Source organism: Hypomesus nipponensis, chromosome 2 (genome assembly GCF_054491055.1).
Source record: "Hypomesus nipponensis isolate SF chromosome 2, ASM5449105v1, whole genome shotgun sequence".
In the NCBI taxonomy this organism is placed as follows: domain Eukaryota; kingdom Metazoa; phylum Chordata; class Actinopteri; order Osmeriformes; family Osmeridae; genus Hypomesus; species Hypomesus nipponensis.
The window spans coordinates 4,471,264-4,487,262 of NC_140362.1; the positions used below are offsets into that span (position 1 = coordinate 4,471,264).

Consider the following 15,999-nt stretch of genomic DNA (forward strand, 5'->3'; position numbering starts at 1 on the left):
TACGCTCACCGTTTACACCCTGATCCTCACAGCGAATCTCAGTTGAATTACACTGCTCAATCATCACTCAATTACCTTTTGCAATCCCGCTATCGATAGTTTTTTTGATGGCCAAGGTGTAGATTAAAGAAGGTGGTCGTGTAGTTTCTTCAGTAGCTCAAATTGTGTGGTGAATGGGGGTTAATAGACAACTGACGGACGGCAGTCACACATGTTACTACAGTTTTCCCCATTTTATGTTGTCGATGTTCAAAGTTTAAACGTTTTCTTTCTCCTTTGCTGAGTCTATCTCAAGTCACTTGTTGTCATTGTGTCTAACGGCAAAACGTAATGTGTCCATTTTATACTAGATGAACACAGATCAAGTTGGACAATAGACATGGCATTCAGACAAATTTGACCAGTTAATGTCATTTTGGGTTGGTTAAAATGGTTATCACTCATGACTAAATGTTTCCTTGTTCAAATGCAGAAATTCCAGATCAAAGTGGATTTCACTATGGTGAGTATGAAACGCCATAGATCATTTCAGTGACAAACTACCCATCGCCTATATGTTTCCATGAGTATTAATGTGTGGGTTCTTCACAGATTACGAGACATTACGGACTACAGGGGTCATCCTGGCTGTGGTCATGTTTGTTTCCGGCATTTTAATAGCACTGAGTAAGTTATCTTTCACTCATACGTGTCTATGTCTCTCTACCAATCTCTCTTTCATACACAACAAAATGTACCCCTATCTTCTTCTGTTAGTGTAACTTGTCATCTTTTCAACAGGTAAAAAAATGACAAAATGTTTCTCAAAATCCTCCTCAAAGTAAGAGTTTGCACACGGCTTGGCAGCAGCTCTGCCTGTGCATGCGGAATGACATTGAAACCAGAAACCCAACCAGCAGAGGAGAAAGGCCATCGTTTTTATCTATTGTCCTGATCATGTCTGAACTGCCCTCCTACCCCAAAACCTCCAATCCTCCTATCCTCTTGCCCTCCCCCCTCCCACCCCTTCCCACCTCTGTAGTGGATGCTTCTGTGTGAATGACCTAAACCAGGGGTTCCCAATCCTGGTCCTCGGGCCTCCCTGCCCTGCATGTTTTAGATGTTTCCCTGCTCCAACACACCTGATTTAAATGAATGGTCTTTATCAGGCTTGGATAACGACCATTCATTTGAATCAGGTGTGTTGGAGCAGGGAAACATCTAAAACATGCAGGGAAGGGAGGCCCGAGGACAAGGACTGGGAACCCCTGCCCTAAACCAACAACACTGCCAACAACACTGAGCTAACCCTCTAGTTAACCCAGTGATCCCAGTTCAGGCCTCCATGATGACATGTTCTGGATGAGGGCTGGCAGTGTGGGTCGTGTTCGATCTAAACCAATGGCATGCCGCAACCCCCAAAACTGACCAATCAGGACCATCCCCAAAACGTCTGCATTTAGCCTGGTTCTTTTGAATTCCATTCCTCAGAGAACTATGTGGCCACAATGACCTCGCATCTCGGTCCCTGGATCTGACCCACCCATCCACAGTCCTATGTGGATGGCCCACGCGGTCAAAACCAGGCGACCCAGACGCAAATAATTTGTGGCCATAAAGTTTTCGGTTTGCTCAGGTTTGCTCTTCCCCGCCGCATCCATGCATTAGAGCAAGTGTCGTCCTAACTCGTGTCCTTCCCTCCTCTCCTTCCCTCCTCTCCTTCCCTTCTCTCCTGATTCCTTCGCTGTAGCTCCAGCACGGGTCTTGGCACCCAGATACCAAAGACAGAAGGTAAGCTGCTCCTGCTGGGGGTCAGGGTTCGAATTACAGGGGGGGGGGGGGGTTTCACCCCTAATTAAGACTTGGACCCCCCCAAAAGAGGTAAAAGCAACAGGTCGGGGGGTCCCCTCATATATCGTTCTTACCTGTAATCGTAAATGTTACATTACGCCCTGGAGAAGAAGTTGAACCCCCCCGATTATCATAACTCGCACGCAGTGGGGGCTCCAGTAGATCTCATGGTCTGTGCTCGTGAGGAGAATGCTCTCAGTCATCAGCGCTGATATCTGTGCATGTGAGTGACGCTGCTGTCTTTGTCTCTGCCCTTTGCTGCAGTGCCTCCTCAGACTGTGTAGAGAGTCGGTGGCTGAAGGCAGGAGAGGGGGCCGTCGTCGGAAACACACGAAAGAGTCGGCGCACACACACACATATACACACACTCAAACTCGGTCAAAAGAAGCAGCAGGGTACTTCTCTATGCAAGGGAATATTCTACTACTGTACCTTTTTCAACGGTTGAATTGTATTTTAAAAAAACAAGTTTTAGAAGATATTTGACTGTTAGCTATCTGTTCGACAACTTACTTGACATCATAGGTGCATCTGACCTGTCTTAAAATTAATGTTTGCGGTTTCAGTACCAGTTGAGAGGTCGGCTACACATTATAAATAAACGCAAAAAACACCTGTTGTCATAATGTGTCACGACTATAAAGATCTGAGCAGTTAACTTTCTTTAAAGCACTAAAATGGCTGCATGGAAATAATTGTTTTATTGTATAATCTTTGAAACCGCTTGCACATTTATTTATAGCATCATGGATGGATGTTTGATGTGGTTGGTGCCATCAGAGCATGTCTGTAAGATTATACTCAAGCACATTCCGTTTTTTTCTTTAGATTACGACTTTATGTTGTGTATCATATTTGAACACTGTTAACACTAAATCAAAAACATCTTTGTATTAGGCTCCATTGTTCCTTTGTGTATTTCTGCTTTCTAAACGTGTATTTTTGTGTGCATTTCTGCTTTTCCACTGGTGATGTACACAACTACACCCGTTTAGTTTTCTATCATTGATACTTTGTCCATTCTCAGCACATTAAACTTGCCTGGCGTTGATGTGTAAAAAGAGGGAATGTCGATTTTAGAGCAAAGAAACCAATGAGCTGCGAGTGGGCTTTCGGTTGAACCATTTGATTATTTTCTAGCAGTTGTAGTATGATATACGATACGATGAAGTGTTTGTCATGACTTAGTTTTGCCCATGCAGCCATGCCTGAATCTGAGCCCATAGCATCAACAAAAGCAGACAAAAAGACACACACAACCAAATGAAACAGATGCTGCAATAAATATGAAATAGCATGTTCGAGGAGCTTCCTTCAATAAAGTTGTTTTCATGCCATCTCTTTAATGTGTCTTTGTAACATCCTGTTGCAGAGTAGTGAAAATGTTTGGCAGTTTTCTCGTCATTATTTTGCCTTGTCTTTTACAATGAGTACATTCTTAATTACTATAATTACAGATGGCACTATCCAGGCCAAACAGGAGGGCTGGAGTGAAATAAACACAAAACCAGAGACCACACTACTGAAATCATATGTTTATTGACAGTGGTTTTGCTTAGACAAACTAAATTCAGTGACATCATAAGCAGCGTGCCATTGTCACAAACAGTCAGTTCAGTGATTCTTAACAGTCATTTAGAGGTAGAACTGACACAAGTGAAAGAACATTCAAACTGCCTGTTGACACATGGGTGACTTGAAGCACCGTGATCTGATATGTGTGTCACATCTAGTCGGTGACTCAGACATACTATGACATGAAAAACAGGGGAAAAGCCATATAAGCAAGACTTTCGTAGTACCAATGGTACCATGGATGTCTATCTTTGGAATTAAGTGGTATTTCATATTATCATTTAGTATGATGCATATCTACCATAATAGTATGTTTCAGTTATCTATGTTGATCAAAAACAATCAAATAGAGAAGATAATACATGACTCTCTCTGGAAAATATCTATTATAACAAATCACGCCTCTGTACCGTATAATGCCCAAGATAATAAATACTACACATTCACTTCACATAGTAAAATGAAAAAACATTTACCAAGAGTAAAAGAGTTGAGTTATAAATGACAAAAAAAACGCATGCTTAATATAAGCACTAAAGCTTACTGAAATCAAAACCACCATTCAATGAATCAATATGATTTCTCCTCAAGGTGGGAAGTTTTAAGGGGATTAAGTAGGTGTTGGGGCTGACCCTATAGAAACTATTTCATGGAAATCAGCTATGATCTGAGAAAGAGTCTGATCATGGGGTTCACAATCTACCTTATCATTCTGTCTTTTTATTCATTTATTCCTTTATATCATTTGTTGAAACAATTACCCCGACTTACACGAAAGATGTACGTGCAGATAAATACCTGGGAAAACTGAAGCTAGGTGTTTCTGCATGTCTACTGGATTGATCAATTCTCTGCAGGTTTATTTATGTAACCATTTTAAAAAACTGGATCAGGTTATGAGATTAGGTCAGTGTAGCAACATGCCAAAAATGTAGAGACTAAGAATAGCTTTGAAATCGAAAGTACACATCATCACATTGAAGTTATACTGAGGAAGAAAAAACAACTCTGGAAAAATAATACAATGACCGATACTGATAACAAAAGCATGTCATTCTGGCTCTCTGAAAAAGAAAACCAGATATCCTCACAAGAAGATACTTAAAAATCCCTTCCCCTTGAACACACTGCTGTCAGGATAAAGCTATTGGAGGGAAACTTGTCTGTAAACCCTACCTTTGATGCAATGTAAGCAAATTGGAAAATAATCAAATATTAAACTAAATATTAGCTGTACAATGGCTTACATCCTGACCGGCACTGTCACGGGGGGGGGGGGATACATGGGGACAGTGGTCCCAGTCACTCTTGGTCCTGTAAGGACATTACACGTCGACGGGTGGAAGCACTTCGCTTCTTCAGAATGAGCTTGAGCTGGAAAGAGGAGAAAGTCATGAAGAATCCGAGCGCACACACAGTAGCTACAGGTGAGGGTGGCTGTGAACCAACACACCTGAACCTGTAGATCCACTCAGTAACTAAGAGACTAACTGGTCAGACGTCAGTGCTATTTCCCTTCTGTGCCACTGATCAGGGTACAGGAGGGTTAGCAACGTGACTGGCCGACGTCTTGATTTAGACGACTCACCTGGTCACCGCGAGGGCCACTCTGCAGCAGGTGAGCGGGCTGGTCGTTCTCCAGGTTGCGGATGCTCGGGTCCGCCCCTTTGCTCAGCAGCAGCCTCAGCATCTCTTCCTGATGGGGGTTTCCATGGAGACCAGCCGCCATGTGTAGCGCGGTGTGACCGTGGGCCTGGAGGAAAGCCAGAGGGACGTTGACTGGCGCTCAAACACACGTCTACACACACACACCGACACACACGCACACGCCTGCACTCACACACACACACACACACACACGTCAACCCCATACAGTGACACAGTTGATCTGAGGTAGTTCACCTTCATGTTGACAAAGTCCTTCATGTTGGACAGGCGGATCCTCAGCAGGTAGCGAACCAGATGGATGTTTCCCTCCTTGACGGACAGGTGCAGGACAGTCTTGCTGCTTTTGATTTCCTGGAAACGGAGGAAGAACGCCGTGAACAAAACATAATGAAACTGCAACGCCCCGAGGTGCCCCTCAAAGAACAAAGAACGAAACGTTTCAGAGCAGTGAGAACAAGTGAGAAGGGAGTCTGAGAAACAGTGAGTCATTCGTTTCACATTCGCTTGCTCGTGCTGACACCCGTCAGGAGTCTTGATGGTAAAAGCACCAGTCGTGCTCAGAGGGGGGCGCTCTACCTGGCTGGTAATGATGGCTCCGGCACTGAGCAGCATCTGGAGGCAGGAGAGCTTGTCGTCAGCAGTGGCGTTGAGGCTGGCATCGGCCAGGCCCGCGGAAGACAGAGCCTTCACGGTGGCTCCGTGGGAGATAGCAGCACAGTGAAGGGGAGTCAAGCCTGCGACAGGGAGGGAGGGAGGGAGCAGGAGAGCAGGAGGACCCACGGGTTAACGGCAGGTGCATTTCTGGGAGTTTTCCTTTGCTGTGTTGCTGTGTAAAGGTGGATTTGGTCCTCTGGGATCAATGATTTTCTACAGTCTCGTTTTCTTTATTTCTATTGATCTCTTTATAGGCCTCATTGGAAGTACAAAACAGTTAAAACATAGTAGAGTATTGCCAATTCAATCTAATCTCCCAAAGCTAAGTTAGTAATATTTATAATGAAGACCAAAACAGAACACCTGCTTGCAAGCTGTTACCTTCAAAATTCCTGGCTTCCAGGTTCACTCCAGGTCCGGAGGAGAGGATAACCTATAACATAGATCCAAAGATTTAAGGGATTGAAGTCTTCGTGTCACAGACCTATTCCAAATCAATAGGCTCCATTCAGAACATTCAGATGTAGACCGTCTGTACTGAGGCCAAACTAACAGTCTCACCTGCAGGATCCTGGGATAGCCATAGGTTGCAGCCAGATGAAGAGCAGTTTGACCTTTGACATCGCAGGCATTGATATCCGCTCCAAGAAACAGCAGGTCCTGCACGATTTCTGGCTGGTCCGCCGTCACCGCCACCAGCAATGCAGTCTGGGAAACAGGAAGATAAATGTCTCTATTTGATGGCTATTTTACAGTGAGAAGGCCAATGCACGGGCAGTGAAGGCCAATGCACGGGCAGTGAAGGCCAATGCACGGGCAGTGAAGGCCAATGCACGGGCAGTGAAGGCCAATGCACGGGCAGTGAAGGCCAATGCACGGGCAGTGAAGGCCAATGCACGGGCAGTGAAGGCCAATGCACGGGCAGTGTATTTTGTGCTGTATAAAGGGTGAGCTGCTCTCCTCAAAGGCTGCTGTATGTGCACCTGAAGTTATAGTAACTAGTGCTGTACCTTGCCCTTGTGCTCTTTAGTGTCCAGTGTCCCAAGATCTCTCAGCTTCTCTGCAGCAGCGAAGGCATACTCCCTGAGCCCCTTGGCTGTGTAGATGTGCAGAATCCTGACAAAACAAGCACACATGAGACACTAGTTCCAGTTCACTCCTACAGACCGTGTAAAGCCCCATGACCAATTTCACCATTTCTCTTTTCAGTGTCTTTTTTCAGGGTTAGTCATAGGTCCTTGTTGTTGTATAGAATATAGCAACAAAAAGGTGGCTGCCCAAAGACCCCGAATTGCAATGACTAAACTTACTGTGCACAGACACACACACACACAGTGTAGACACACAAGGATACACAGCAAACACACCCACAGACACACATACTTACGTATCTCCATCTTCATCAGGGTGCCAGCTGTAATCCCTCTCTTGAAAGAAAGCCCTGGCCTCTCTCAGCATATTGATGTCCATCTGCCTTTCAACAGCCAGCTGGCGGGGATAGGGGTTCAAGGTGGGTCCCTGGGCCCCGGCCCCGGCCCCAGACAACCAAAGGCTGGAAGACACCAGACTAGGCCCAGCATCAGAGACAGGACACTCCAGCTGGGGAGACAACAGGTTAAAAGTCAAACCTTCGACTGCCTAAGAAGGCACGAGACAAACCCCAGCGAGTGGGCTGGAGACGTAAGTTTCATTTTCATCACCAATAAATGGTTTGAGGTGTTTCTCACATGGAACGGATGGCCCAGGCTGTCTGGATACAGCGGCCCACTCTGCTGGATGGGCTGAGGGCTGTAGGCAGATACCATGGGGAGACTGTAGGCTGAGGCCTGGCTGGAGTCCTCCAGTCCTGTCTGGTTGGAGTAAGAACTCGTCCCCATGGAGGCAAAGGGATTCTCCAGGACTGCAGAGGGGCCTGGGTGAGCACACACCGCTTCCCAGGTCTCACAGTAGCTCACCGGCATGTCTGAGAAGCTGTTGCAGGCACCTGGAAGGAACAGGGGAATGACAAACCACCATCTGTCGTAAACACTCACAACCATGACAAGGTCAGGACGTTCTGTTCAGCTGGATGTCCCAGGTTTGAGTTTGAGGTGGGTCTCGTTGTTGTTCTATCACTGACCTGTAGACGTCGACAGCTCGGAAGTGGAAACCTGCTGACCGGAATGATTGGATTCATTATAGAGCAGTTTTGTGAGCAGTTCACTCAGAGAGTGAATGTTAGTCAGTACTCAATTCAGAGATATAAGTGCCCCTGTGTGTGCGGGTGTTTTACCTGGCCAATGTTGGGTGGAGCAGGACTAGTTGTTGCTGCGGAGGGCGATCCTGAGGCTGTCTCACGCTTTCTTTTCTGCTCCAGGAGTTTCTTTACAGTGGGCAGAGAATAACACGGCTTCTCCTTTGACGCTGTCAGAGAAAAGCGAAAAGCGCAGCGCGAGTCAGCTGGTTTACCTCTGAACCAAAAGTCAGGCAGTGGCGGTGGTGGTAGAAACAGAGAGTGAGAGACAGGCGCGATGCAAAATAATGGCCAGTGATGTAAAAGGAAATCTGTTTGAACAATTGGCGAACTGTGAAATGTGTTCTTCACTGCAACAGTTCATTAATATCCACCAGATTTGTGGGTACTTGGTTTTGATCAAGTGTGTTATGTAAAAAGTATTCTAATAAGAATGATTATGCTTCTGAGATGATATTGCAAACTCAGTGAGTCTTCTCTTTACACTTTAGTCTTTTGATCCTTTCCCTCTCATGTCATCTGTTTAATATGTGTCATTTTTCATGAAAATGTTCCTCGATTTAACAGAAAAAGGAAAAAGCAGAAAATAGGAAAGAGCGGTGCATGATAAACACATAGGGTTTCCAGCTGATAAGGTGTGTGGCAAAGCAGGTTAGCTACATTTCCTCAAAGTCTTTACCCTACACATGAAAGATCAAATTACATTTCCACCCAACGAACAGAAAGTTGTGCAGATCAAGGTATGAGGAACCTCTTCCATTAGGAACAGAGACCACAAGGCCAGGTCCACCACACAGGTTCTGTAGAAGCCCTGGTATTGGAGGGATTGCCACTACACATTTCCTATGACTCACTCTCGTCTGGCTCCGTTACGCTGACAAGCCACACAAACCGCAACACGTTCCTTCCTGTGTGCTAAGGGCACGTTACGTCGACGCGGAAGTCGCCGCTCTGAATTTGAGTGATGAGAACTGCCTACGATGACATACTAAAGGAGACAAGAAACCTTAACCCAGGGCCTCTGGAGCTAACCTATGTGTCACTAACTGATGGTGAAGAGTTGCACTGATTCACCCCTGCTCTGTGTGGTTACTGAGTAAGACCTTTTCTCATCACCTATCTCCCATAAGGTTTTCTGTTAACGATACTGCAAAAGGGGATTTTAGACACATACATCACTGTCTGTTTTAATGAAGTTATGTCACAGTAGACCTTTCACAAGGACTTTAAATGGTGATCAAAATTACCAGAGGCTCATTTCTGTTTTCACTTTTCGTTTACAAAAGAGCTTTCAGTATCTCAGCAGTAAAATGTAACCAACACAGAGAAAATGAGTTAGGAAGAAGGAACCGAGATTGTTCTGCAATTCTGGAAATTCACAGTTACCATTCACGTCCTTCTCTGATAAAATACCTTAGTGTTCATTCTTTATCCTTGCCTTTCCTCATTTTACTCTTCCTTATTTCCCACTGCACTTTAAACGCTGCACAAATCTTGAAACAAAGTGTACAGACACTGCGGGAGATACCAAAGAGTTTCTGTAGAAAAGGTCCATTTCATGTGCATTTCAAATAAATAAAATTCATGATGCTCTTGTCCTATCAAAGGCCAAGGGTCAAGACTGAAGCCTGTCTAAGAAAGTGAGTATATGACGTGAATGAAACCATACTTAGTTTGAGTATTACGGTTCACAATATTCTCATACTGTTCATTCTGTTCTCACATTATAACAAGGGGCATGAACGTTTGTCACCCGCAAAGGGGTCTCATAAACATGTCCCCACGTCATTTCTCTGTCTCCTTTGCAGCGTGGGTGCATGATTCCAACGGAGAGAATCCTTCTCTGGCCAGAGATAAACCTTGCCACACAGGCTCTGTTTGCTGGAGCGAGTCGAGAGCAGCTGCACAGCTCGAAAAGAAATGTATGCAAATTCATAACCAGTGGTGTATGAAGGAGGAAGAAAAACCCTATCACAACAGACATATCATGATATTATGTTCTGTATGTAGTGGACTGTCTAGGTGTACTAATATGTCACACTTACCAACATGGAGAATGTACAATAAAATGGTTGCAGTTTTACTTCAGCCTACATTTCATCTAGGATATGTAACAACTGTTTTTTTGTTTTACTTTTAATTATTTAACTACGTTATTTGGCATAGTATCGTTATCCACAAAACAGTGTCAGTCTCAGTGAGAGATAAGGAATAGACCACCAGGCTTAATAACAGCGCTGGGATACCCTGTCTGATCAGGGTTGATGTAATATTTAAATTACGGAAACCCCTGGACATTGAGTCACGCTCGTGGGCGGTGGGGATTCCTACGACCTTTCGGCGTCGGTTCAATTTCGATGAACAAAAAACAGCAAACTTCCTCAATTTATGACTAGTCTAATGTCAGCCCACTGCTGACAGCTTTTATGCTATTACATTTTATACGAGTTCTGTAGGCTATTTAAAAGGCAACATGTGCCGTTTATAACGTTTACAATGGAAAGCATAGGCTAATGAGGTGGTCCCCATATTAAGAATGTCGACAAGATGCTTGGCAATGAACAGCGCGTAACATTAAGGTAAAAGTGAGCGATAAGCTACGCGAGGCAGTGTACTCAAAGTCATTACTACCAGGGTCCCCCATTCACGCTTCATCTTAATTCATATTAGTAAAACTGGAACTGAAATCAACTAAAGAGGGGCGACGGGGGGTGGGTGGGTTAAAGGGTGTCCCCATATTTGAGTTAAAGTAAAAATTCAACAGAAGCACTTGCCTACTGTAAATAGTGTAGCTTTAACTATTTTCCGATTTTATCCGCATTTGAGATGGGAACATTGCTAGTTCAAAAAACACAAGCTTAGCCTACATAGATATAGCCTGATAGTCATAATAGGGCTACTACAAACTGTATATTAGATGCATGATATGTCAACATTCACAACATAATATAATTCTAAATGTTACTTACATTTCTGCCAGTGCATGTCAGAATCCCTTTTTCTCTTAAATCAGAAGTTTATCGGCTCGGCTTAACCAAGAACGTCGGAGTTTCTAGTGAATCTTTATCTCTGGAGTCCGATATGAACACTGTAAACTACCTGATCTCCGTCAATGTGTTAAATTCTCGTCCTTTTCTCTTTGTACACATAACACGTCATAAGGTACCGCCCCTCGCCTCCGTATGACAGAACGGACAAACTCTGGGGTTCCGCTGCGAGGTGATGAAATACGCAGTCGAGTTTGTGTTGGAGTGATTTTGCTGGTAATGCGACATATGGTCGCCCTGAAGCATCAATTGTAGCCCTATTGAAAAGAAATTAAAACAGAAAAAGTAACAACAAAATTGATGAACAAAATAAGTCCCCTTAGAAGATTGTTACTTATTTTGGTTGTACCAAATGTGCAATTCAATGGTGTCAAAATGTAGCCCTTAGTTTTAGCCTTTTTTGCCAAGTTTATCTCCGGTTTAGCTACTTATGACTACAGTCTAGTCTATATAGAAAAGAATAGCCTTTAATTAAATGTAGAATAATTAAATACTTTGTATGTTGTTCATTCACGCGGAATATAGATTGCTTGATACTACAGCACATTGTAACTTTCAAAGCTTGTTGCGCCCTCTGCTGTCATCGTGAAAAATCGCTAAAAAGATCAACTTCATGTAGGCCTACCCTAGACCTATAGGGTGAGTTCAGGTAATGAGGGACATCAGGTGAAGTGGGACAGTTATGCATTTTGATGATTTAATATGTGCAAAACTGACATCCAATCACCAGAGCTGATCTTGACTCGTAAATACAACACTTCTAGTCACTATGCAGTGGTTTTTATTTGTCTGACATCATCAGAGTAGGCGTGATCTGGCTTGACAAGTGGTCTATACAGAAAAAACGCATCGAAAGTTCAGAGGTATAAGACATATTTCTCAATGATAAGGCTGGCAAAGGAATTTAAATGAAGTTACAATGAATACTATTGCAGCATATTGAAGGGGTTTAACCAATGATTGAAACACACACAAACATTTGTAAAATAATGCTTTATTAGAAGAAAAAAAACAGTTAATGTGGGACAGCATTTTTAAGGTAAAGTGGGACATCTAGTAATGCTGTGTTTATGCTATAAAAGTAATTTAAATCGACAGTTGTCAAATGTTTTATACCATTGCATCATACTGCACTTAAGTTCCCAACTAAATAACAACTTACACTGTCATTGAACCAGCGCTTTCAGACTTGTAAGCGTGACCGCAAACGGTAGTCCAACAAAATGTTAACGCAGCGGGACTAGCTAGCTAGCACATAGACTGCAGATCACTAAGGTTTACATCAGTTACACTTTATGCCTATTGTATAAGTCAACCCCCACAACTAAATGAATCTTGCCACACCCTTGCACCTAGCAGTGTTGTATATAAACTAATAATTATTATATCAGCAGACTAGGCCGAAAGACAATGACTGTCCCACTTTACCAGACAAGCTGTCCCACATTACCTGAAAATGCTGCCTGAGTGAGAGAGGGGATCATGTTATGTTTGAAAGTGTGTAGCTTCTAAAATATTGTGTATTCCCATTTCATTCCAGCATGAAAATGTTCCTAAGCCCTAAAACTATTTACAAAAACACCACTGGGGCGAGTTAACAGTTATTTTGTAAGTCTACTGGAGCCTCTACCAAAAAGTGTCCCACATTACCTGAAATCACCCTACAACTTGACTAGAGACATTCTCTGATTTGACTCTCCGAAGGTCTTTAAAAATGGCGTCCCCGTTCATATCTATGGAAAGTGCTCAGTGGCACAGAGATGCAAGCGAGAGCGCGAAACGGACCACGCCATCTTTTCCAACATGTCAACAATCTATAATGACGCCTTAAAGGTCCCATCATGGCATGAACATTTCACTTTCTACCCAACATTATTTTGCCAATTCCCTGGTGTAAATACGTCCACTGCAAACATTTATCATATTCTCATGTAGGCCTGCATGTACACCAGAAGATACTATTTTAAAAGAAATTCCTGAGGCCTGTTCCATAAAGCGAGTTTACCGAATAAACCAGACTTATGTCAGTTAGTCGGACTCATTTCTTGTTCATTCGGTTCCATAAAGCTAGCTCAACGTAGTTCGAACTTGGTTACTATGGCAACTTAGGCTACGAAACTAGTCTGGTCAGGGTCAGACTAACTCTAGGGCTTAGCGTGACTTGGTGCTTAACCAGACATTCCTGCAACACTGACCCAACGGGAAGACGATGATTTACCACGTATATTCTCATTTTCTTATTCTCATCAGTTCAACATTGATAGAAAATCAACGTAAATAGCCTACATAGGCTACAACATGTAGCCTAATGCATTAAACAGTGATGAACAATGCTTTGATAGGCTACGCACCATAGCCGTTAAATATATGGATGTTAGTTTGTTTAGGCATCAGGCATAGGCCTACATCTCAATCTAAATTATCCGAGTATATTTATCATAGCAATATAATTGTTAACAGTAGGCCTAGCCTACAATTGCAAAACGAACCTAAATCCGCCCTCCATTTCCCCGACACAAAACCCATGTTAAAAAGTTAGCACTAGGCTACTGGATAATGTTTTAATTAATAGTAGGCTATTTATTTTAAACAATGTCAAAAAAGTAAATTTAGATTCGTTTAGAGGGTATTTTTTAATCAACAAAGGTCTACTTTCACAACGTCAATCATGGCGTGTCATTTTACTTTGATTGAAGCGGTGGATGAGGGAGCTGTCATTGTACACGATTTAAAGGGGACGTTCTTTCTGGAAGAAGTCATGTGGCCGTGTGCATTGCATTTGCCGTGGTGGATCGTATGATCCATGTTTTACCTCTCGGGCTGTTAAAAAATAGGGTGCACGCGCAATTAGCTTGACGACGTAAATCTGACTTGAATTAGTACGACTGCGTGAGCTGAAATCGGCCTTTATGGAACCGCTTAAGCCCCGCTTGACTAATTAAACTTATTCAAGTCTGGTTTAGGACTTTAAGTCTAGCTTTATTGAGCGGCCTTTATTGAATAGGCCCCCGGTCCCAGGGTTCTTGTTCGTAGTGGGGTGGCGTTCTATCCTTCGGGAGGCGTGCGTAACTACTATGGAAAGCCATATGTGTCTAAACTTGAAATGTAGCGTTGATGTTAAGAGACACATTTGGCAGTCTTAAAGCCTAGTTTAAGCTTCAATGTCAAACGGGTCTGCGTAGGGTCACATCTGCCGAACAAGCACACTGTATTAGCTATATCAGGGAAGATTAACTAAACCCAGAATCATGGCTTTGACCAAACCAATGACTGTAAAAGAATGGATGATGCGTCTCTACTTCTGCCCACTGTACAAAAATGAAGCCAAAATTTCCTGGATACGGGTGCTGCCATGCACCTTGCGCTGGTGACATCAATTTGGAGCCTGCGCAGTACATCGGGTGGTGGAGCCACGCAATCGGGGTCCCACCCATACACTTGCCCACAAGTTGATCTCCACCACACAAATGAACTGTCCCAAATACTAAATCACAATAGGTCCGTTCGACATGGACTGACTTCATGCAGCGCTGCAGCCGGCTGCTAGCCTGGTCCTAACCAGACTCTCGTACATTTCATTTGTACAGAGAGTCTGGCCTCGCTCCATTGACGAGCGTTGACTTCCTTGTAGGCGGGTACTCTGTTGAAGTTTAAAACTATTGGATCTGCCCAGAGCCACTCTGATCTGCTATAACCAATCGCTAGCGTTCACCTTAGCCAATTCCTTCACCACTACTGTAACAGAGCTAGCTGCCGTAGCTGGAAAATCACACTTTTCCTGAACCCCATGGGGAGGAGGGCCACAACATCATGGCCACCAACATATTTCAGCAAAACTTGTTCTTGCTCCGGCTTTAGCTGTTGGATATTCGGCAGGGTTGCCACAACGGACTGAATGGCTTGACTCACATCTTTCTCTGCCGCCATTATCAGAATCAGAATCAGAATGGGATTTATTCGCCATGAAAGTTTGCACAGACAAGGAATTTAATTTGGCAGGAAGGTGCATACAGTAAACATATAGGAATCTTAAATTTAAATATGTGGTCTAACTGTACTAAGGATACATAAACTAGCAGTACTAAGTGGAATACAATTAAAATAAAATAGAATATACAATAAAGTAGAATATAAGATATATATAATTATATACATTACGGAATATATATATATTACAGAATATATTACGGAACTAAAACACAAAGTAGCGCATAACATCAACGTCATCGTTCTCAGCCACTCCCTCTGTTCGCTGATTGGCCGGTTAAAAAGTAACCTGCAGAATCTGACTTACCTACTGAACGTCCAGACCGAGTACAGAAGAAAAATCCAAATTGAGAGTAAGTACGTAGGTCGGCAAAGTCAGGCTAGCCGACTGCAGGCAGCTGACTTGAAACAGTGAATTTTGGTTAGACCTTTTGTCCGACTTGAGACGGCGCCGAGGCTAGGTCACTGTGACGTAGCCATCAAAGTACCGTGAGATCGATTCGAGAACTGCCGGCTGTGTAGCCAAGCATATTTTCTCAAGAGCAACTGCACAGGTTCTAATGATGACACAGCTATTTCATGATTGTCCAGACTCACACACGACAACTTTGACACGTGTTTTGTAATTATTCTGACACCTTCAGTTTCGCCAACGCTCAAATCCGGACCAAACAGTTTAATTGAAATAAAAATTTGTTGAAGAAGGGTTTTAGTCCGCCTCTTCACAAGCCTAACCGAAAGACTAAGTTTAATTATAAATGAAATAAAGTTAGCAAACAGCGCTTAATCGGCCATGACTGACGTCAACGCAGCAAACCACAAGAAGCTGGAATGTCCGACTTCACAGAGCCGTTTTCAACTCCTCCCCGACTGCAAGCGGCTACTCTCGCCGGTCGTTTCATGCAGCCGCAGTCCATGTCGAACGCACCTAATGTGCGTGTAAGAAACATGATAGCTACGCCCACATGATCACAAAGTAGGCGTACATACAGCCCAACGCAGACA

General features: G+C 43.6%; 1 protein-coding gene across 1 annotated transcript; it reads right to left on the reverse strand.

Annotated features, from left to right (window-relative positions):
* Nucleotides 1-3,379: 3,379 nt before the first annotated feature.
* Nucleotides 3,380-11,055, reverse strand: nfkbid (nuclear factor of kappa light polypeptide gene enhancer in B-cells inhibitor, delta). The gene is made up of 12 exons (XM_084669200.1): nt 10,930-11,055; nt 8,000-8,130; nt 7,847-7,877; nt 7,455-7,711; nt 7,115-7,326; nt 6,738-6,843; nt 6,289-6,435; nt 6,109-6,160; nt 5,650-5,807; nt 5,308-5,424; nt 4,994-5,158; nt 3,380-4,779 (listed from the first exon to the last, which is right to left on the reverse strand). Exons 1-12 carry the CDS (start codon nt 10,943-10,945, stop codon nt 4,708-4,710), a joined length of 1,464 nt encoding a protein of 487 aa, XP_084525326.1. The 5' UTR covers nt 10,946-11,055; the 3' UTR covers nt 3,380-4,707.
* Between the last annotated feature and the right edge of the window lie 4,944 nt (nt 11,056-15,999).

Coding starts and splice junctions, on each gene's coding strand:
- nfkbid (XM_084669200.1), bottom strand. Junction 6,161..6,288: donor GCTATCCCAGGATCCTGCAG/GTGAGACTGTTA, acceptor TCTATGTTATAG/GTTATCCTCTCCTCCGGACC. Junction 5,808..6,108: donor GGAAGCCAGGAATTTTGAAG/GTAACAGCTTGC, acceptor TCCCTGTCGCAG/GCTTGACTCCCCTTCACTGT.